At 43.9% G+C, this 24,556-nt stretch overlaps 1 protein-coding gene across 7 annotated transcripts in view; it reads right to left on the bottom strand.

Annotated features, from left to right (window-relative positions):
- The window catches only part of LOC142758968 (UDP-glucuronosyltransferase 2A2-like), a 279,898-nt gene that overhangs the window by 30,702 nt on the left and 224,640 nt on the right, over nucleotides 1-24,556 (bottom strand). The window contains exon 1 of one of the 7 annotated variants that reach the window (XM_075860751.1): nucleotides 21,724-22,460. The exons of 5 other annotated variants lie outside the window; for them this stretch is intronic. In XM_075860751.1, the coding sequence (XP_075716866.1) occupies nucleotides 21,724-22,441 (718 nt within the window). In that variant the 5' untranslated portion in view covers nucleotides 22,442-22,460. Of the gene's footprint in view, nucleotides 1-2,000; nucleotides 2,026-21,723; nucleotides 22,461-24,556 lie in introns of those variants that run through there. One more of the 7 variants, XM_075860768.1, reaches the window with a different exon arrangement.

The following is a 24,556-nucleotide window of genomic DNA, read 5'->3' as shown; positions in this document are numbered from 1 at the left end:
GTGTGGGGGCAGCTATGGAGAGCATTATACTGTGGGGCAGCAATAAGGAGATTTATACTGTCGTGGTCAGCGATGGGTGACGTTATACTGTGGGGCAGCCATTGGGGGATTATACTGTATGGGGCAGCTATGGGGCATTATGCTGTATGTGGGCATCTGTTTGGGCATTGTGCTGCATGGGGGCATCTGTGTGGGTATTATACTGTATGGTGGCAGCTATTGGGGCATTATACTGTGTGGGGGGGCACTATGGGAGCATGATACTGTGTGGGCTGCATCGGGTGTGTATGGGCGGAGATTGGGTGGGATTAGAGGCGTGGGTTAAAATAAAACAAAAATTGCCGCTGCGCGCCGCATCGATTGTCCCTCTTTGTGATACTTGAAAGTATAGCCCTGTCTACAGGGGGCACTGTATAGCACTCTACAGGGGAGTCTGTATAGTACTGTCGACAGGGGGGCTGTATAACACTGTCTATGTGGGGGGGGCTGTATATTAGTGTCTACAGGAGGGGGCTGTATGGCACTATTTACAGGGGGACACTATCTACAATGGTGGGCTGTGTGGGGCACCCAGGGGAGGGGGGCCCAGTCAAAAGTTTGCTATGGGGCCCAGTGTTTCCTAGTTACGCCCCTGAGAGGTATCTCAACTATGTTGGTAGTACACCTGCAGTGGTATACAGTCTCAGCCTCATAGAGTCCCCTCTAGAGCTCAATGTCCTTAATACTAAAGGAACTCAAAGCCATATTATATACTCTGCAAGTCCAGGGGAAAACAGTCTGTGTAAAGTCGGACATCATAACATCAGGCAGGGTGGTACCCGATCAGAACCCCTTCTCAGGGAGGTGGGAAAGATCTTGTTATGGATAGAGTTGAACCTACCCATCTCTCTACGGTATATATTCAAGGCTCCCTCAACATTATTGCCGACCGACTGAGTGGAAGTCTAACAGGCCCGGGAGCAATGTCTCTGAATCTAGAGATCTTCAAGCAGATCACAAGGATGTGCGACGTGCCAGAGTTTGATCTCATGGCGAACAGGTTCAGCACTAAGGGGGAAACATTTCTCTCCTTTTATCAGGGGCACAATCCCTTGGCAGCAGATGCCCTGTCCATCCCTAGGAGGTTCAGGCTGGTTCAGGTACCAAGGAGACCTCAGGTTTCCTTGGTACCTAGGGTGTTGGTGAAAATCAGGCAAGACCCGGCCACGGTAAAAGCCATCATACCGTTTTGGCCACAGAGGTCATGGTGTTCCTAACTCATTCAGATTAGTCGAGGATGTTACTGGAGACTTCCCCCAGTGCAGAACTTGGTGTCTAACAGCACTTACCTCTGCCAGGACCTGAAGAGTTTCAACCTGACAGCCTGAAGGTTGACCAGCCCCTTTTATAATCTAAAGGGCCCTCCAATGAATTTGCTGGATCATATTTGCTGTGCAGCTTGGAGCTCGCACTTAATATTTATCAACCATCATAGGCTGAATTTTTGGTTCTCCGAAAAGACAGCTTTTGAGTGGTCAATTTTGAGTTCCTCCAGTCAAGAGGGCCCTCCCTATGGTGTTACTTCTTGCTATTTCCCCATTATTGTGCTGCTGTAGGACATTAGGTAAATGTAGATTTCTAAAGTTACTCTGTTTTCCCTTAGTCCTAACAGCAGCACAAGCCTCCCGCCCTAACTACGGCTACCAGTGGCGGATTAAGTAGACCATGGGCCCTGGGCTGTTACCCAAACTTGGGCCCCCCTTCCTCATCGCCGCCCTGCCGCACTGTAACTATTTTTAACACTACTTTTTTGGGCAAGCATTAACAGTGTTACGATTTCCCTTGTCACAGGGCTGTGTCCCTACATACTGACAGTATCACACTCTGCTAGGACACATCCTCCTGACAAGGTGAATTGTCTATCAGTCCTGGACTGCAGAAAGACTTTGTGAAATACAAGGATTTCCTATAATAAACATGTCAGGAGAGGTGACAGATTCTCTATAAATCTAGTGACTCACAGGTGACGACGTAGTTTTTTTCCTCTTCTCCATCCAGTCCAGACTTCATGACGACTTTTCCCGGCCATGATCCATTTCTGCAGAATTTGCCACTCAGATGTCTTTGGCTCCTCACTTTTCCAACATTTCCACACCTATAAACAAAGATAATATTATCATGGTGCCACACACTGTGCCCCTAAATATAATAGCACCAAACACTGCGCCCCTGAATGAAATAGTACAAACACTGTGCCCCTAAATATTATAGCACCATAGACTGCGTCCCTGAATATAATTGTGTCAAACACTGTAGATAGCACCACACAAAGCCTCCTGTAAATAGCGCTACACAGTCCTCCCCCTCTGTAAATAGCGTCACATAGCCCTCCCCCTCTTGTATATAGTGCTACACAGCAATCCCCCTTAGATATAGTGATACACAGCGCTCCCTTCTATATAGTGCTATACAACAATCCCTCCTTGTATATTGTGCTACACAGCCCTTGGACCTGCAGCTCTTGTAATTGCTCAGTATAATGTCCCCCGTAGCTGCCCCCACAGTATATTGCCACCCATAGCTGCCCCCACAGTATAATTCCCTTCATAGCTGCCTCTACACAGTATAATGCCCCATAGATGTGACACAGTATAATGCCCCCATAGCTATGACACAGTATAATGCCCCCATAGCTGCGACACAGTATAATGCCTCCATAGCTATGACACAGTATAATGCCTCCATAGCTGCGACACAGTATAATGCCTCCATAGCTATGACACAGTATAATGCCTCCATAGCTGCGACACAGTATAATGCCTCCATAGCTATGACACAGTATAATGCCTCCATAGATGTGACACCGTATAATGCCTCCATAGCTGCGACACAGTATAATGCCTCCATAGCTATGACACAGTATAATGCCTCCATAGATGTGACACCGTATAATGCCTCCATAGCTGCGACACAGTAAAATGCCCCATAGAGGTGACACAGTATAATGCCCCATAGCTGACACAGCATAATGCCCCATAGCTGACACAGCATAATGCCCCAGGAGCTGACACAGCATAATGCCCCAGGAGCTGACACAGTATAATGCCCCATAGCTGACACAGCATAATGCCCCATAGCTGACACAGCATAATGCCCCATAGCTGACAGCATAATGCCCCATAGCTGACACAGTATAATGCCCCATAGCTGACCCAGCATAATGCCCCATAGCTGACACAGCATAATGCCCCATAGCTGACACAGCATAATGCCCCATAGCTGACACAGCATAATGCCCCATATGTACGTACCTAATAAAAAAAGAAAACATAATTGCTTACCTATCCCGGTTCCCACGACGGTGGGGGATGCGATGCTTCTCCTCCTCTGCGCTGTGCTGTGCTGTGAGTGACTCCGTGCAGACAGGCGCGATGACGTCACTACATCGCGCCTGCCTGCACCGAGCCGCTCACGGCAGAGTGAATGCTGGAGCGAGGCTCCAGCATTCAACCCAACTGAATCTGCGTCCTACGGATGCAGATTCAGTTGGAAGCGGGCAGCGCGGTTCGGGCCGCGATGGGCGGTTCGGGCCGCGATGGGCCCCCTGGCATCCTCGGGCCCCGATGGGCCCCCTGGCAGCCTCGGGCCCCAGGCGACCGCCCGAAACGCCCATATTATAATCCGCCATTGACGGCTACTACTTTATAATGAACACAAGGTCGGAGGGGCTGGATGTCCTTATATAGGGAGGGGCTCTAGTTAATTAGTTTGATTAAATAAAAAATTCCATCTGTCCTACTAGTTCACAGGGGCAGAAATACCCCCATTATTGTGCTGCTGTTAGGACTAAGGGAAAACAGATTAACGTTAGAAATCTACACTTACCTAATGCCTCCCTATAATATTCATTCCAAGTCCATGAAATAACAAAACAAAATATAGCATTGAGATAAAGAGAAAATTTTATTTTTCAATCTTTCAAGAAAATACATTTTATCAGTGAACTGAGTCATGTCCCGGGCACATAAGAATATGGTGTTGGGATGTGACCACAAAGTACCTAAAGGAATAGATGAATAGTATTCCAAAGATCTCCGCAATAAGTTCACCACAGAAAGCCAAGAGGTCAGCAACCAGAATGTCAATTCTCCTCCTTTTAGTTTATTTTGGAGTACCTTGTTCTTTAGTCCATGTTCACACGTACGTACGTACGTACGTACGTACGTACGTACGTACGTACGTACGTAAGAAGTGGCTGAAAATTACTGAGCTGTTTTCAAGGGAAAACAGCCTCTGATTTCAAGGTGTTTTTTGAAGTTGAAAATTAAGGGCTTTTTTTTCATTTGAAGGGTATGTGCACACACACTAATTACGTCCGTAATTGACGGACGTATTTCGGCCGCAAGTACCGGACCGAACACAGTGCAGGGAGCCGGGCTCCAAGCATCATACTTATGTACGATGCTAGGAGTCCCTGCCTCGCTGCAGGACAACTGTCACGTACTGAAAACATGATTACAGTACGGGACAGTTGTCCGGCAGCGAGGCAGGGACTCCTAGCGTCGTACATAACTATGATGCTAGGAGCCCGGCTCCCTGCACTGTGTTCGGTCCGGGACTTGCGGCCGAAATACGTCCGTCAATTACGGACGTAATTAGTGTGTGTGCACATACCCGAAGCCTATTTTGAGGCGTTTTTTTGGGGCATTTTTCATAGTTTCAATGGGAAATCAGCTCCAAAAACGGAGGCGTTTTTAATTCAGCAGCGTAAAAACACCCCTTATGTGAACAGCACAGTTTATTTCCCATTGGAATCAATGGGAAACTGTTTGTACTCACTTTGCTAGTGTTTTTCTAGGCGTATTTCAAGGCGTTTACGCTCAGAAATACGCCTGAAAAAACGATGTGTGAACATGCCCTTATAATACCATCACGCACAAGTATGGCCTTATTCATCCCTGTAATGTATTCCCAATATGACATACTGTATTAGGCAGGCCATAAATCCACATACGCAGGGATTCCTCTTCAGTTCTCTCTTTGTCAAATGCAACTGGAGACACTTCAAACTTTAAGCGTGGCATCTTTACGCGTGTAAAAAAAACGTGTGTAAATCTGTCCGTGCGCATTGCGTTTTGCATCAGTGTGCTTTGCAAGTTGCAGGTGTTTTTCACTTTTTTTCCAATTTAAACCACGGACAGCATCACTGTGCGGTCCGTGGTTTTTTACGCACCCATTAACTTCAATGGGTGGCTGGGTGCGTGAAAAACGCACCAATATAGGACATGAAGTGAGTTTCATGCAACGGACACTCGCTGTGTGAAGACTCACACGTGTGTGAATAACCCTATTGAAATCAATGGGGCTATGTGCCATGCATTGTTTCAACGCACTGCACGCGGACGAGAATCGCGCTCGTCTGAATGAGCCCTAAAGCCGTTATTTTATTAGGGTCCATGATCGTGTTGGCTGAATGAACCAGCAAAGTAGCCTCAAAATCTTGGTGCACAAGTTTCTCAAGGATTGTGTTTAGATTCATACAATGACTACCGTCTTTGGGCCATGCTAGAATTTTTCCTAGGGAAGCTGTGCTAAAGAAGCTAACATACAGCACTAATAAAACACCGGCCAAGAAAATGCTGAATCCTTGTGCGGTTCCAGTTGACATTTCCCTGCAGCGGTGTACTTTGTTAGCCTGTGGTTATAGGGAAATCAATGATAGCATGGACTGCTGTAAAATCATTTACTTTATCTCTGGATAATGGAACTCTCTCCATGTTTTCTGCTAATAATGCTCCTCCTACAGGTCAACTGATTATTTGCAGTTCAATGGTTTCAAAGAAGGATCCAAGTCCATCTTTCCCGATAAAGATTGTTACGTAATCTCTGCATTAATACTTTTCTTATTTACCGTATATTCACTGCTTTAGTGGCCATCTGATTTTTGGCCTTAGTGATTAACCCCTTCCCTCTTTGGCCACTTTTGACCTTCCTGACAGAGCCTTATTTTTCAAATCTGACATGTTTCACTTTATGTGGTAATAACTCCGGAATGCTTTCACCTATCCAAGCGATTCTGAGATTGTTTTCTCGTGACACATTGGACTTTAAGTTACTAGTAAAATTTACTCGATATGTTCAGTATTTAATTGTGAAAAACCCAAAAATTTCGCGAAAAATTGCAAAATTTAGCATTTTTCTCAATTTAAATGTATCTGCTTGTAAGACAGGCAGTTATACCACACAAAATTGTTCCTAATTAACATCCCCCATATGTCTACTTTAGATTGCCATCGTTTTTTTAACATTCTTTTATTTTTCTAGGACGTTACAAGGCTTTGAACTTTAGCAGCAATTTCTCACATTTTCAAGAAAGTTTTTTACTATTGGCTATTTTTACAGGGGCCAGTTTAGTTGTGAAGTGGCTTTGAGGGCCTTATATATTAGAAACCCCCAAAAAGTCACCCCATTTTAAAAACTTCACCCCTCAAAGTATTCAAAACAGCATTTAGAAAATGTCTTAACCCTTTAGACATTTCACAGGAATTAAAGCAAAGTAGAGGTGAAATTTACAAATTTCATATTTTTTTGCAGAAATACATTTTTAATACAATTTTTTTTTATAACACAGAAGGTTTTACCAGAGAAATGCAACTCAATATTTATTGCCCAGGTTCTGCAGTTTTTTTAACTATCCCACATGTGGCCGTAGCGTGCTACTGGAATGAAGCACCGGCTTCAGAAGCAAAGGGGCACCTAGAGGGTTTTGGGGCCTTATTTTTATTAGAATATATTTTAGGCACCATGTCAGGTTTGAAGGGCTCTTGCGGTGCCAAAACAGGGAAAATCCCCCAAAAGTGACCGCATTTGGGAAACTACACACCTCAAGGAAATTATCTAGGGGTATAGTGAGCATTTTGACTGCACAGGTTTTTTACAGAAATTATTGGAAGTAGGCCGTGAAAATTAAAATCTACATTTTTTCAAAGAAAATGTAGGTTTAGCGATTTTTTTTTTCTCATTTCCACGAGGACTAAAGGAGAAAAAGCAATGCAAAATTTGTAAAGCAATTTCTCCCGAGTAAAACAATACCCCACATGTGGTAATAAACGGCTGTTTGGACACACGGCAGGGCTTAGAAGTGAAAGAGCGCTATTTGGCTTTTGGAGCTCAAATTTAGCAGGAATGGTTTGCGGAGGCCATGTCACATTTCCAAAGCCCCTGAGGGGACAAAACAGTGGAAATCCCCACAAGTGACCCAATTTTGCAAACTACACCCATTGAGGAAATTATCTAGGGGTATAGTGAGCGTTTTGACCCCACAGGTTTTTTTGCAGAAATTATTGGAAGTAGGCCCTGAAAATGACAATCTAAATTTTTTCAAAGAAAATGTAGGTTTAGCTAATTTTTTCTCATTTCCACAAGGACTTAAGGAGGAAAAGCAAAATAAATAATCGGCTGTTTGGACACACGGCAGGGCTTAGAAGGGAAAGAGCGCTATTTGGCTTTTGGAGATGACATTCAGCAGGAATGGTTTGCAGAGGCCATGTCACATTTACAAAGCCCCTGAGGGGACAAAACAATGAAAACTCCCAAAAAGTGACTCCATTTAGGAAACTACACCTCTTGAGGAATTCATAGGGGTGTAGTAAGCATTTTGACCCCACCGATGTTTCATAGAATTTATTAGAATTGGGCAGTGAAAATAAAAACAATCCTTTTTCTTCAATAAGACGTAGCTCTAGCGCTAAATTTTTCATTTTCTCAACAAATATAGGAAAAAAAGAACCCAACATTTGTAAAGCAATTTCTCCCGAGTACAGCAATACCCCATATGTGGTCATAAACTGCTGTTTAGGCTCACGGCAGGGCTCAGAAGGGAAGGAGCGCCATTTGGAGTGCAGATGTTGCTGGATTGGTTTCTGGGCGCTTGTGGGCCCAAAACAGTGGAAACCCCCCAAAAGTGACCCCATTTTGGAAACTACACCTCTCAATGCATTTACCTAGGGGTGTAGTAAGCATTTTAACCCTGCAGGTGTTTTGAAGAAATTAGTGTGCACTTGATGTTGCAGAGTCAAAATGGATTTTTATTCCATAGATATGCCAATATGTGGTGCCCAGCTTGTGCCACCATAACAGCTCTCTAATCATTATGCAGTGTTTCCCGGTTTTAGAAACACCCTACATAGGGCATTAATCTTTTGCCTGGACATTCGACCAGGCTCAGGAGTGAAAGCGTACCATGTAAAATTGAGACCTAATTTGGCAATTTACAAAGTATTGGTTCACAATTGCAAAGGCTCAGATGTGAAATAATAAAAAGAAACCCCTGAGAAGTGAACCCATTTGGAAACTACACCCCTCAAGGCATTTATTAAGGGGTGTAGTGAGCATTTTCACCCCACAGGTCTTTTCCATAAATTAATGCGCTGCGGATGGTGCAAATTAAAAATTTATACTTTTCCCTAGATATGCCATTTCAGTGACAAATATGTCATGCCCAGCTTATGCCACTGGAGACACACACCCCAAAAATTGTTAAAAGGGTTCTCCCGGGTATGACGATGCCATATATGTGGACGGAAACTGCTGTTTGGGCACATTGTAGGGTTCAGAGCGGTGGGAGCGCCATTTGGCTTTTGGAGAGCGGATTTTGCTTGGTAGTAGATTTGTTTGATTATTGCTGGTGTTTCCATTTATAATGTGGGGGTACATGTAAGCTGGGCAGAGTACATCAGGGGCATAGTCAGGTGGTATAATAATGGGGTAAAAAAGCAATAAAATGATCCATAGATGTGTGTTACGCTGTGAAGCAATCCTTTCTGCACAGGCCGGTGTCGCACTGATAAATGTCCTTCCTTATCCACCTTTTGGTTCACATTCCGCACCTTTTTGTAGTTTGGGGATTTTTGCTGGGAAAGTGTTGTCCTGGTATAATGCGGGCACCCTCGCTTCCAGCAGATATGTTTTTTATTTCCTGACTTATTAGAGCCTTAACTAATTTTATTTTTTCATAGACGTAGTGGCATGAGGGCTTTTTTTTGCGGGATGAGCTGTAGTTATTATTGGTACCATTTTGGGGTATATGCGACTTTTTGATCACCTTTTATCCTATTTTTTGGGAGGCCAGGTAAACAAAAAAACGCAATTCTGCCATAGTTTTTTTTTGTTTTTTTTATACAGCGTTCACCAAGCGTTATAAATTACATGTTAACTTTATTCTGCGGGTCCATACGATTCCGGCGATACCTAATTTATAGCACTTTTTTATGTTTTACAACGTTTTGCACAATAAAGTTACTTTTGTAAAAAGAATGTATTTTTTCTGTTGCCAAGTTGTGAGAACCATAACTTTTGAATTTTTTTGTAGACGGAGCTGTATGAGGGCTTCTTTTTTGAGAGACGAGCTATAGTTTTTATAGGTACCATTTTTGGATACGTGCGACTTTTTGATCACTTTTTATTCCAATATTTGTAGGTCAAAGTGGCCAAAAAACAGAAACTCTGGTAAAGTTTTTTAAGGCTTTTTTTTATGCTGTTCACCGCGTGCAATAAATAATATAATATTTTGATACCTCAGGTCGTTACAGTCGCGGCGATACCAAATACTTATGGTTTATTATTATTTTTCAATAATAAAGGACTTGATAAGAGAAAAAGGGGATTGTGTTTTATTTTATTACTTGAAACTTTTATTGTTTTCAAACTTTTATTTTTTTCACTTTTTTTTTACACTTTTTTTCACTTTTTTGTTTACACTTTTTTACACCTTTTTTTTATACTTTTTCTCAAGTCCTACTAGGGGACTTGACGGTCCAACTGTCAGATTTATTTTTTTCTAATACATTGTACTACCTACGTAGTGCAATGTATTAGATCTGTCAGTTATTCACTGACAGCAAGCCGATTAGGCTTCGCCTCCCGGCGGGGCCTAATCGGCATCCGTAATGGCAGAGCAGGAGGCCATTGTGTCATAGCTAGCTCCGGTTCCTGCCATTACAGGTGGATGTCAGCTGTAACATACAGCTGACTTCCACCGCTAATGACGCCGGATCAGCTCCATTTTGCCGGCGGCTACGGATGCCAATCAGGCTCCGCCGCCGAGCGGATCTTGACCAGCTTCCGTGCTAGGCAGACCGGGAGGCCAGTATTAGGCCTCCGGTTGCCATTGCAGCCACCGGAACCCCGGCAATTTCATTGCTGGGGTTCCGATGATCTGCAAACAGATTAAATGTAGAGATCACGTTTGACCGCTGCATTGAAGGGGTTAATGGTGGGGATCGAAGCTAATTTCGGTCCCCGCCATTACAGCCGGATGTCAGCTGTAAGATACCGCTGAGATCCGGCAATGATGGCACGAATCAGCTTCTGAGCTGGTGCCAAACATTTGGCGTAAGTGCACAACATTTTGCGGGAAGCACTGGCTTTTCATGTCGTATACTTACGACAAATGTCAGGAAGGGGTTAAGAGATTTTTTTTTGTTTTTTCATAGTCTCATTCCAAGAGCCATAACTTTTTTATTTTTCCATCGACAGGCGGGACAAGTTGTATTTTTAAATAGCACCATTTTAAGGTACATATAACTTATTGATTAACTTTTTGGGGGGTTGTAGAAAAATTCTGCCATTGTTTCTTGGGTTTTGTTTTTATGGCATTCATTGCACGATATATATATAACTAAGGGCCTGTTCACATCACCGTTCATTTCCGTTCCAGGGTTCCGTCGGGTGAACCCCGCAACGGAAAGTGAAACTGACAGCGCAGCTTCCGTTTCAGTCACAATGGATCTCAATGGTGACGGAAACATCGCTAATGCTTTCCGTTCGTCACCATTCTGGTTGGTTTCCGGTTTTCCGACGGACTCAATAGCGGAGTCGACTACCGGAAACCAGCCGGAATGGTGACGAACGGAAAGCATTAGTGATGTTTCCGTCACCATTGAGATCAATGGTGACTGAAACGGAAGCTGTGCTTTCACTTTCACTTTCCGTTGCTGTGTTCACCCGACGGAAACCTCGGACGTAACCCCGGAACGGAAATGAACGGTGATGTGAACAGGCCCTAATACGTTTATTGTATAGGTCGATATGATTACGGCAGTCTAGTTTTACTTCTTTTACACAGTAAAAAACATTTTTAAAAACAAATAATAAGGCCGGATTCACACGAGCGTGTGCGTTTTACGTGCGCAAAAGGCACTTGACAGCGCCGTGTGTCAGCCCCGTATGATGCACGTGGTGCTTTTCTGTTTTCATTCATCCTTTTCACAGCTGTTGCTCGAATCACGCGCGTCCCACGGAAGTGCTTCCGTTTGGCATGCGTGATTTTCACGCACCCATTGACTTCAATGGGTGCGTGATGCGCGAAATATGCTCAAATAACGGAAATGTCGTGAGTTTTTTGCAGCGGACTCACTCTGCGTGAATATCACGCAACTGTCTGCATGGCCCCATAGACTAATATAGGTCCGTGCGACGCGCGTGAAAATCACACGCGTTGCACGGACGTATATCCCGTTCGTCTGAATAAGCCCTAATAATAATTAGTTTTATATGTTGCCGCATTCAAAGACCTCTAACTTTTTTATTTTATTTCTTCGTCGACCTGGCTTTATTATTGCTTGTTTCTTGCGTTTTATTTGTTTTTATTACAGCATTCCAGTTATGTGTAGTTTTAAAAAAAAAAAAAAAAAATTCATGCTTTTCTAAAATAAAGGTATTCGTTTGAGGAAAAAAAATGTTTTTGGGAATTACTTCGTAGGCTGGGATCACGGTTTATATAAATTTTTCTTGTTGCTGTAATTCATGGCAAAACCGCATCAATGTGCTCCAGAATTATTATTTTTTTAAAAAGGGGAGCGGTTTTGCAGGGGAAAAAAAAAATTGTAATCTGTAAAGTGAGATCCTAGCCTCATTCTACAAAGCACCTTATTGTACTTTCGTTTGTCTTTTTCTTTCTTTTTTTTAACGTCCCAGTAGGGGACTTAAAGGAACAGTGTCATCACAAATTATTTTTTTATATGTTAAAGATGTTAGTGCTTTATTAAAAGCGTTTATATTCATTTGTGTGTTTGTGTTTTACTTTTTCTTATTTTTACACTTTTTCTTCCCTATTGGGGCTGCCATTTTTTGTTCCATTTCTGTATGTGTCGATTAACGACACATACAGACATGGAATACGGCAGCCACAGTCCCATAGGGACTGCGAACGGCTCCCGTCCCATTGACTTCAGTGTACGGCGTCTGTGTGGGAACTGCGCATGCGCCGCTCCCACACAGTCCAATTCGAAATTGGCGCCGTCCGGCGCCATTTTCCTGTGGACCGGAAGTCGCGGCCGGACAGTAATATTACTACTTCCGGTCGCGGCTTCCGGATTTGTGCACTTGGACCAGCGGCAGCAAACGGAGCGGACGGGCCGGAGGGAGCCGCGGCGGCAGGAGCAGGTAAGAGATTTCAATGTATGTTCGTGTTTGTGTGTGTTTACTACTGTATGTAAACCTACTACACTGTGTGTTAGCTCAAAAAAATGGCGACACACAGTGTAGGAGGTTACACCGTTCAAACCCCTCGTTTATCCCGGCACTAGCCAGGATAAAGGAGGGGGGATGCTGAGAGCTCACTAGAGCGAGGGCTTTTTACCCAATTTTGCAATGCTGCAATTTTGGGAATAGCTCCATCTAGTGACCAAAAATGGGTAATATTATAAATTAGAATTAATTTATAATATTTCCTGACTCGTGAAAAAAATAAAAAAAATTTGAACAATGTTTAATCACCCACACACTAAATGTTTAATTTTTTTAAAAAAAACATGTTTTTCTGGCAACACATTCCCTTTAACCCTGCAATTGTTTGATCACTTGTATAATACATTGCACTACTTCTGTATGCAAAGTAATATTCCAAACTGACATGGAGCCTATTAGGCTTTGCCTCTAGTAGGGTCTAATAGGCTTCCGTACATGGCAGCATAAGTATTTGGAGGCCAAAACCAGGAGTGAAACAGAAAGTATAATGGAAAGATTTGTGCCTCTTCCGTATTTTGGAGCCACTCCTGGTTTTTGGCTTAGAAATACTAGTGAAAAGTACTGACCTAAATACTGCCATATGGAAGAGGCCTTACTCTCAAAATTCTGAGCAGCACATGGCATACTAGAACAAGTAGTACAAGTAAACCCATCGTTGAACTGCTAAGATGATGATGTTTAAAGTACAAACTGACTGCCTCCTTTGCGTATGAATTTTACTCCGGGAAGGTCACTTGACCTGCTACACCGGATATGTGTAATACATCCGGGAAGGTCACTTGAGCCGCTGCACCGGATATGTATAATACGGTTCCATGCAACCATTTATCCATAGTGATTCTATTATGCATAGCTCCCCGGAGTGATGCACAGTATATTTCCTTTAAGATCCATGAGTTTGCATTCACTTTGCATTTAAAAAAATTAATAAGGATGGAAATAGATCTAAAAAAGTTTAAAAAGTAATACCCCATAAATGAATAGCTAATACATCAAACAAGCATTCTGTATTGGGCAGTTCTAAGTACTATACACACATTTTTGAATTCTTGACTTTTCTGTTGGTGTTCAACAACAAAGTTTGCCGTTTTATTAGGCAGTGTTCAAACTACGTTTGGTTTGTACACTTGGCGTATACATTTTATAAAAGCACTCCCAACATATGTACGCCAACATGCCCATAGGTATTAATAGACAAACGTATGCCAAAAGAGTGTCCTTTTGTCATATGTTTAGCTGGTATAAGTTATTATTATTCTGACTCCATGACCAGGCTGTAAGTTGTAGGGCCCTTGAGACAATCTCACTGTATATGTCTGTATTGAACCGGTACTTACACCAAGACACTGTCAGATAGCGTCAACTCAGCTGAAGAGGCACGTGGGAAGTTTCCAGAGAAGTTTATTTTCAGGCTGAAATACTTGTAATGTACACAAACCAGCAGGTGAAAAGATGATATTTTGCCAGAGTTGAGCAGGAGATGACTACACAGTATGGGAACCATGAGGAAAGACAACTAAGCACAGAAAGAAGGGAGGAGCTATTACCTCAGAGCCTAGCTACAGGGAGATAGCAGGGACAAACTAAATAAAGCAAAGCAACTGCAATAGGAGCATATAACATAACATGACAGTGAATAGAAACCTAAGTCGAGGGACATGACACTCCCCGTCTGAAATCTTTAGATTTCACAATAAAATCAAACTTGAAAGAATGTCCTTGAATAATGTCCAGTAGTGGATCCTGGAACCTGAAAGACAAAAGGAACATGCAAACAATGACAATAGTTATACTCCAAGTCTGTTGCCGATAGTCCACAACAGTAGGTATCCGCTTGTACAAGTTCCAAGTAAGAAACCCATCTTCGGATCGGGGAAGCCGCAACTTGCCAATACTTCCACCAACCCACTGTATATTCCAAATGGTAAGGTGTTCCAAATATAACACAGCTAGCAGCCAGCTGGGGGCTGTGTCCTTTATGTGCCTTCTTTCTTTGGAAGAAGAAGCACTAGTTCAGTGATTGGGCGGAAGAAAACTCGCACTGAGCCTCCTTTGGTCACCTTGACCTCTACCTTTCGAGTCTTTCCATCATCACTAGGCATAACCTTGGTAACAAGACCCATTGGCCATTCATTGCGATGGGCTTCCTTATCCTTTAGAAGAACAAGGTCACCTTCCTGGAGGTTAGGTCTCGACGTCTGCCATTTGTGACGGCTTTGAAGTATGTGCAAATACTCTGTCTTCCAGCGGTGCCAGAACACGTTGGACAGGTATTGTACCTGTTTCCATTGGCGTCGGTAAATGTCGCTGTGGTCAAAGATTCCCGGAGGGATTGCAGCAGTCCCGATCTTCTGGGTAAGAAGCGTAGCTGGGGTAAGAATAACTGGGGAATCAGGGTCCGAGGATACTGGGACTAGTGGCCTTGCATTGATTATGGCGGACACCTCTGCAAGAAAGGTGACCAAGATCTCATGAGTAAGCAAAGACTTGTGATCCAGCAACATGGAGTCAAGGATTTTGCGTGCAATTCCAATCATGCGTTCCCATGATCCTCCCATGTGAGACGAATGTGGAGGGTTAAACACCCATGTGCACCCATTGTTAGACAAGAAATTGTCTAACTGCAGTTCTTTGCTGGCTCCCACGAAGTTAGTGCCGCAGTCAGACCTCAGTTGCTTGACGGGTCCTCGGATAGAGAAGAATCTTCGGAGGGCATTGATGAAGCAAGAAGAATCCATAGACTCAATCACTTCGATGTGTACTGCTCGGATGCTGAGACATGTAAACAGCACAGCCCACCGTTTGCTGTTTGCGACTCCACCACGGGTCCTTCGTGTAACAACTGACCATGGGCCAAAGACATCCACCCCAACATAAGTAAAGGGCGGTTCCGTACTTAGTCGGTCTGCTGGGAGATTTGCCATTTGTTGTTGATGGTGTCTTCCTCTTAACTTATGACACTTGACACATTTATGGAGCACGGAAGAGATGCATCTCTTCATCCCTACGATCCACAAGCCGGCTGACCTGATGGCACCTTCCGTAAACTGTCTGCCTTGGTGCTGCACTCTTTCATGATGGTGTCGGACCAATAGTGTAGCAATATGATGCCGACCTGGTATAATGACAGGATTTTGTTCCTTGCTACTTAGATCAGATCTCACTATACGGCCGCCCACTCTCAGCAATTTGTGATGATCAAGCACTGGATTCAGTTCAAAGAGTGCACTGCTCTTGGAAAGATTGATACCCTTTGTAATATTGTCAATCTCCTGACTGTATACTTCTTGTTGCACACAACGGGTAATGACTTCTTCAGCATGTTCGATGTCTGCGACAGTAGGGTGTTCTTTACAGATATGCCAGCCATGACACTCTGATGTGTCCTTAGCAAAGCAGTGAGCGATATGAATTAGGTGAGCAACAGCTCGCACAATAGATGACCAATTTGAGAAGCGCTCAAAGCGATGTGACTTCAGCTTCAATTTTGGAATTACAGAAGTGAAAAGCGTGGTATTTGTAGGCCTGATTTCCTTGTCAGACTCGGGATCCACCATCTCATAGGTGGTGTTGGTAGGAATTAAACAGGGATCCTCATACAAGAATCTTGGAGGTGACAACCACATGTCACATAGGCCTGCTGCCGGTTCAGGTCTTGTTCCACGATCAGCTGGGTTAAGGTCAGTGGAGATGTACTGCCACTGCCCAGGAGTAGAAAAACTTCTAATGCGTTCTACTCTGTTGCTGACATATACATAGAATTGTTTTGTTTGGTTGTATATATAACCAAGCACAACTTTACTATCTGTGTAGAAAGCAAATGAATCAATTGCAATGTCCATTTCGTTTTTAATAACTTCAGCAATCTCTACTGCTAGCACAGCTGCACAAAGCTCAAGTTTTGGGGTTAGTTTGGCCTTACCCAGGACAAATCCACAGTGAGGCTTGTTGGTTCCTGGGATTCTCAGATAGGCTACTGCAGCTATGGCTTCGATAGACGCATCAGAGAAAATGTGTATTTCTCTTCTGATGGCAGCTGAAAGAGAGCTGGGAACGTAACAACGTGAGACTTGGAGTTGTTCTAATATTTTCAGAGACTCCTTCCATATCTTCCACCTTTGTTGTTTCTCAATAGGCAGAGAAGTATCCCAGTCTATGTTCTCGGTGGTAAACTGTCTCAGCAATTTCTTGCCTTGAATGGTGACGGGGGCTATGAAGCCAAGAGGATCATAGATGCTGTTCACAACAGATAAAACTCCTCGCTTGGTAAAAGGTTTGTCACTGGCTGACACTTGGAAGGTGAATGTGTCTTGCTTAATGTCCCACAGCAAACCTAGGCTTCGTTGTATAGGAGGAACATCAGAACCAAGATCGAGGTCTTTCAAGTTGGTTGCATGATCTTCAGAGGGGAACGCTTTCATTACCTTCTGGCTGTTAGAGATAATCTTGTGAAGTCTGAGATTTGCTACAGACAGCATTGCCTGCGTTCTGGTGAGGAGATCGATTGCCTCTTCACTTGTGGGTAAGGATTTAAGTCCATCGTCTACATAGAAGTTCTTCTCAACAAATTGACGAGCATCAGATCCATACCTCTTCTCACCTTCCTGGGCTGTCCTTCTCAATCCATAGATTGCTACAGCAGGAGAGGGGCTGTTGCCGAAGACATGTACCTTCATCCGGTAATCTGTGACCTTGTTGTTGACATCATTGTCTTTGTGCCATAGAAACCTGAGGTAGTTCCTGTTGTCTTCCTTGACAATGAAGCAGTGGAACATTTGCTGGATGTCAGCCATTACTGCAACAGGTTCTTGTCTGAAGCGGATGAGTACTCCTATGAGGTTGTTGTTTAGGTTAGGCCCAGTGAGGAGCAGGTTGTTTAGAGAAACGCCTTCATGCTGAGCGCTGGAATCAAACACCACTCTGATTTGATTAGGCTTGCGAGGGTGATACACGCCAAAGGATGGAAGGTACCAGCATTCTTCTCCTTCCTTTAGTGGTGGTGCAGGTTCTGCATGATCTCTATCAAATATATTTTGCATGAAGTCTACAAAATGTTTTTCCATCTCTGGTTTCCTCTTTAGGGTGCGTTTTAAAGAGGAAAATCTCGAAACTGCTTGCTGTAGATTGTTTGGTAATTTTGGTCTTGGGGAACGGAAAGGCAAAGGTGCTACCCAGCTGTTAGACTCATCCTGAGCAAATTCTTTGTCCATAACCTTGAGAAATTCTTTATCCTCTCTTGCAAGTGCCAACTTATTGTCTTCACTTGTAGAATTGAACACTGTTGCTCCAAGACTGTCATCCCAGGACAGGAATGTGTTCATATTATCTTGGTGGTCAAGCTGCCACTTACTGTTGTTCAGCTTCTCTTTCACCCAGTAATGGTGTGGGCATGGCTGAAAATAAGTGTTGCGACCATTTGGCAAAATGTGAGTTTTAAATGAGGAAATCTTGGTAGGCTTCTTCATCTTGTCTATACAGACGTTGCCTATGATAACCCAACCTAAATCAAGGCGTTGGGCAAACGGAGCATCATGTGGTCCGTTGATTTGCTGGCGTACCTTATGTACCCTGAGAATGTCTCTACCGAGCAGAAGTAGGATCTCTGCACTCTTGTCAAGGGCTGGTATTTCTTTCGCTATAGCCCTTAGATGAGTGTGATGAAGAGCAGCCTCTGACGTAGGAATCTCATCTTTGTTGGATGGTATCTGGTTGCACTCAACAAGTGTGGGTAAGGGTATCTCCTGATTGTTGAGAGAAGCCACTATAAGTCCACTGGCTCTTCTTCCGGAGACCTCTGTAATGCCACTACAAGTACCCAAGGTGTAAGGGTAAGCATCTCCTTTTAAGTTGAACAGGTCAAAGAGTTCTGATCTTGCGAGTGAACGGTTGCTCTGATCGTCCAGGATGGTATACACCTTTACGGCCCTTTCCGGTTGACCCTTGGGGTATACGTTGACTAGACATATCTTTGCGCAGGACTTGTCGCAAAGGTCGTCTCCGCAGACTTCTGTGCATGAAGAAGATACAGTAGTAAGATTTGCTGCTTGCTCTGCATTCTCCCCGCCATGATTTATCGCAGGAGTGGAATGTGCAGGTGGAGCAGGACTGAATTGAGATGGATGGAGCGCTTGCACATGGTCCTCACAGCCGCACTCTATGCATTTAATAGTAGTTTTACAGTCTTTAGCGAAATGTTCAGTAGACGCACAACATCGGTAACATACCCTAAATTTCTTTAGAAGCTCTTTGCGTTCCTGGAGCGGTTTCTTTCTGAAGCCAATGCATTTCTTGAGAGGATGTGGCTTCTTATGAATAGGACATAGGCGATTAGGATTTTCAATCTTTTCACCTTGGTTGTACTTGTCTGGAGCTGATGAGGGTGTGGGAAGGACATCAGTCTTTTTCACTGACACTGGACCTCTGTGGTTTCTATAGTTAGAACGTGGGCTGTCGTACTTAGGATGGGGTGAACCAGGACCACTGGACTCACTGGAGGTAAAGCTTGGGTCATTCTTGGATTCTGCAATGTTCCTGATAAATTCACAGAAGTAATAAAATGGAGGAAAGGAGACTTGCTTTTCTTTTTTGTATCTCGACCCAAGTGTAGTCCACCTTTCTTGAATATTGTACGGCAGCTTGGAAACTATTGGGTTTACCCCACGAGCTGTGTCTAGGTAACTGAGGCCAGGTAGGTGTGGGTCTGCCTTGGCCAGCTGGAGCTCTAAGAGTAGGTCGCTGAGCTCTTGGAATTTTTCATTGTCTTTGCCAGATATTTTTGGAAAACCTTGCAGCCGTTTAAACAGAGCATTCTCTATGGCTTCAGGACTGCCAAAGCTTTGTTCCAGTCTCTCCCAAGCAGCGATGAGGCCTGCAGTTGGATTCTCAATGTGGACAGATCTCAATCTCTTGACACGTTCTGTAGACTGTGGACCGAGCCACCTGATCAGCAGATCTAGTTCTTCAGCAGCAGTAATGCCAATGTCACTAATAACGGTTCTGAAGGCACATTTCCAGCCCCTGTAGTTCTCAGGCTGGTCGTCAAACCTTGTGAGGCCGGTTTTAGTAAGTTCGCGGCGAACCATGTATCTTGCAAACTCTGTCATGTCAGTTCTCTCTGACTTTGGGCAGAGTATTGCTGGCTGAGTAGTGCTGATCGTATTATTTGCGGTGTTCTGGCTAAGAGACATAGGGAAATACGGGTCTGCACGGGCGTTCAATCCAGGAGATAGTTTAAAGTCCATAGGTTTAGCTACACATGGAACTGGAACTATGTGGTTGTCAGGAGTCTGGTGACTTGCTAGCATATTGGATTTCACCTGGGCGTCTGTGTAATGAGCTTGCTGAGGTGCAGGGTTCTGGTGCAATGTGGTATGTGGAGAAAGGTAAGGATGACAAATTGGTAATGCATTGTACTGACCTTGGATGCAGAATGCTGCAGAAGAATCTGTGCCCCGTTGCTCTGGAGAAATATTTGCGCTGTCAGGATCATTAGCAGCAATCACAGGTTCACTGTTTTGGCTTAGTACGTAGTCTCTTGTGCGCTTAAGAGGATCTTCTACCTCCACTTCACATACACTGATGCTGTCTCTTTCACTTCCCCTGGCAGCTTCTTCTAAAACCTTTAACCTTGCCATAGCTGTGGCATGCTCGCATTGTTTGTTTAAAGTTTCTATTTCCGCCTTTTGGCGCGCTGCATCGGCTTCCATATCTGCCTTCTTTTGCGCAAAGACGGCCTGTATTTTAGTAGCCTCTGCTTCTGCCCGCGCTCTTATGAGCTGTTCGCTGAGCGTGGAATATTTTGAAGATCTTGACTTAGAAGATAGTTTTGAACGACTGGTAGACTTAGAAATGCGAGACGACGTTTCCTGTAATTGCGCGATTCTTGCCTCTGTGTTAGACTTAATTTTGCATACTAGGCTGTCTCGTTCCAAATTAAGTTTCTGGAAGCTTTCAAATTCTTCTAAAGAATCCTTTGTATTAAGTTTCTTCAAAATGCCAACATATTCCTGGCTTTTCAGTGAATAATGTTCATATGCTGTACAAAGCTGTTCTAGAGCTCCCTCTAGTGGTGAAACATTGTGAGCAGGCTGTGAGATGGTGGAGATGTGACTCAGCAATCTTTGCCAGAAGTTTGAGACAGCAGAAGAAAGTTCATGTTTTGCACCTTCTAGATTCTCTGTAACCTTCCATGTAGGCTTAGCAGAGCGTTTAGCTCTCTCACTGTACTGCAGACTAGGATCCATACTTTCTTCTGACTGTAGGTACTGTTCACCTTGAGAAGACTGTGCAATGTTCTCTTCAGACATGACACCCCACAGACAGGATGTGGATAATACAGAGGTGGGGGTGCTAGCTTGCTAGAAGGGTCTATGCTGTGGGGTCACACACACTGATGATTTCTTCTGCAGGCAGTTGCTTGTCTGTGACTATCTCTGCAGGAGCTGCACACTGACTATACAGCTGGATCTGGCAGATATATAAAGCATCTTTTCACTATTCTGACTCCATGACCAGGCTGTAAGTTGTAGGGCCCTTGAGACAATCTCACTGTATATGTCTGTATTGAACCGGTACTCACACCAAGACACTGTCAGATAGCGTCAACTCAGCTGAAGAGGCACGTGGGAAGTTTCCAGAGAAGTTTATTTTCAGGCTGAAATACTTGTAATGTACACAAACCAGCAGGTGAAAAGATGATATTTTGCCAGAGTTGAGCAGGAGATGACTACACAGTATGGGAACCATGAGGAAAGACAACTAAGCACAGAAAGAAGGGAGGAGCTATTACCTCAGAGCCTAGCTACAGGGAGATAGCAGGGACAAACTAAATAAAGCAAAGCAACTGCAATAGGAGCATATAACATAACATGACAGTGAATAGAAACCTAAGTCGAGGGACATGACAATTATACTTTTTTTTTAAACTGTTTTGAAAAGCATAGTCAACTACGCATTTTAAAACCGTGGCCCTACAAAAAAAAAACATATATCACGCGCTATTTTTTGTCAGAATAGAGGCCAATGACAGATGTATGCAGCTGCATAGGCATACTGTCAGGGGCGTTACTATAGGGGGTGCAGAGGTTGCAGTTGCACCTGAGCCCATACATCTAGGGTATATGTTCAGTGGCAGATTTCAAACGTGTACGTCACATGCAATGTGAAAAGAGCCTTTAAGGCATTCATACTCACGTCCTAATTCCCATTCATACTTACTTAATGCCTCACTGAAGTAACCATCCCAGTGTCCTGCTAAAAGTAGGTGGAATAAGATATCTTGAAAAAAATAAAAGTTCATATTTTTTAGTCTTTCTACAAAAGACATTTTGTCAGTGAGCTCCACCATAGAACCAGGAACGTAGGAAAATGGCGCTGGGAGCTGTCCACATAGTCTTTCCATTGCGTTGCCCATTGAGAACCTAAAGGAGTAGACAAAGGGCACTCCAAGAAGCTCAGCAAGAAGTTCCCCACATGGTGCCAAAGGGTCTGAAACCACAACATCAAACTTCTTCTCTTTGAGTTTTTTCAAAAGCAACTTATTCTTTATTACACCATCACACACGAGTTCTGCTGTTTTTAGTTGTTGTTCCATTAACTTCTTAATCACTTTATAGAATTTCCAATAAGACATTTTTGGTGTATCATATATCCAAAAAAATAAAAAGTCATCCAAAAACTTTTCATTCTTCTCTTTTGTAAACGGAACCGAGAAATTTTCAAATTTCAAAGGTGAGACATAGTCAGTACCCGAAAACATAATGGCTGAGTGAACTAGCACAGTAACATCATGGCCTTTATGTGCCAGTTCCTCCAGGATTATTTTCAGATTTAAAAAATGACTGCCGTCTGTTGGCCAGGCTAAAACTTTTCCAGCAGAAACTGTGTTAAAGAGACATACCGGCAGCAGCAAGAGAGAAACACCAGAACGGAACATGTTGATGATTCAATGTAATCTGAGGTTATGAGAATCAGTCCAAATAGTACAAACTTCACAGGAGTGGCCAAAGGTTTATAACACTAGAGAGAAAAATGATTTTTGCAGTGCCTTGCACAAAATTAGGAGCCATTTTTCAAGTGTCTCTTATTCAGTACATAATGTTTCCTTTGACTTGTTTGGCTTACAAACAAATCTATTGAAACAATTAATTGTTAGTTCCACTTAACTGTGTACATGTCAGCACAGCTTGGGTATGGTTTAGCTTATATTGGGCGCTGCTTTACTTATAGACAATTTAGAGCTGGCAGGTATGATGGCAGCTAAAATATTTATGTGGATAAATCCTTTTTATGGGAAATACTCCTATCCAGTGAAGTAACTACCGCTGTGGCAGCCATAGTGGCTGCTACGGGGCCCACGGCATCAGGGGTCCCCCCATGGCCGTAGGCTCTGCTAGCAGGTACTATGGCTGTAGCCAGCAGTAGCGACACCACTGAACACTACGGCAGAGCAGGGAGGTATCTCCCCGCTCTGCCATTAAAGGGGTTGTATGGCGCTATCTACAGGAAGGGGTCTGTATGGCGTTATCTACAGGGGGGCTGTATGGCGTTATCTACAGAGGGCTGTATGGCATTATCTACAGAGGGCTGTATGGCGCTATCTACAGGGAGGGGGCTGTATGGCGCTATCTACAGGGAGGGGGCTGTATGGCGCTATCTACAGGGGGGCTGTATGGCGCTATATATGGGGGGGATGTATGGCGATATCTACAGGGGGGGCTATATGGTGCTATCTACAGGGAGGGATGTATGGCGCTATCTACAGGGGGGCTGTATGGCGCTATCTACGGGGGGGGATGTATGGCACTATCTACAGGGGGGCTGTATAGCATTATCTACAGGGGGGTGTATGGCGCTATCTACAGGAGGGGGGCTGTATGGCATTATCTACAGGGGGGCTTGTGAAAGTGATTAGAATATGTTTAAAAGATAACATTTTGCATGGACTCCATCTTGTATGGTAGGCGTCCATTTTGGATAGTTGGAATCTATCTTTTGGCCTGAAGGAGCCATCTTGAGATTAATAAGTAATATGTTAATCTAAGTCAGCAGCTGTCTTGAAGCAATTCTATGTTGATTGTGTTTATTATTCTTGTAAGGTGCTGATCGTCCTTGAGTCTGGAACAATGACATTGTTTACCATGAGTGAGGGGATTCAGCCCTGGAGAAGGGCTCTGTTTAAATGATTTAATCTTATCTGCAGTCTCCATTCTCTGGTGAGATAAGAAGTAGACGCATTAACTTGTGTATCTGAAATGTGTGTCTTCCCCATGGGACAAGGGTCAGGCCACCTGGGGCTTGAGGGGTGAAGAATTATTATAATGCATTGAAATATTCTCATTGGCTGAATCAGAGTCATTATCATATTGTAGATGATTGGCTGAAATCAAAGCCTACACCTTTCCTGTCATTATACTTATATACTTGTTTGGATCAATAAAGAGCAGGGAAGGATTTTGAACATACAAGCATGGTCTCTTGTGTCATCTTTTCTCTCATATATAAAATTTCAGTCTAATATATTTTGGCCCATGATTGCGTTGACAGGGCTGTATGGCGTTATCTACAGAGGGGGGGCTGTATGGCGCTATCTACAGGGAGGGGGCTGTATGGCGCTATCTACAGGGGGCTGTATGGCGCTATCTACAGGGGGTGTATGGCGCTGTCTACAGGAGGTGGGCTTTATGGCGTTTTCTACAGGGGCTGTATGGCATTATATACAGGGGGGGGCTGTATGGAGATATCTACAGGGAGGGGGGGCTGTATGGCATTATCTACAGGGGGGCTGTATGGCGCTATCTACAGGAGAGGCTTTATGGCGCTATCTACAGGTAGGGGCTGTATGGAGCTATCTACAGGGGGGCTGTATGGTGCTATCTACAGCGGGGGGCTGTATGGTGCTATCTACAGCGGGGGCTGGATGGCGCTATCAACAGGGGGGCTGTATGGCGCTATATACAGGGAGGGGGCTGTATGGCGCTATCTACGGGGGGGCTGTAGGGCGATATTTACAGGGGGGTGTATGGCGCTGTCTACACGAGGAGGGCTGTAT

The sequence above is a fragment of the Rhinoderma darwinii genome, chromosome 1 (genome assembly GCF_050947455.1).
Source record: "Rhinoderma darwinii isolate aRhiDar2 chromosome 1, aRhiDar2.hap1, whole genome shotgun sequence".
Classification (NCBI taxonomy): Eukaryota; Metazoa; Chordata; class Amphibia; order Anura; family Rhinodermatidae; genus Rhinoderma; species Rhinoderma darwinii.
The sequence above is the reverse complement of the archived record's forward strand: the minus strand, read 5'-3'. Positions and strand labels throughout refer to the sequence as shown.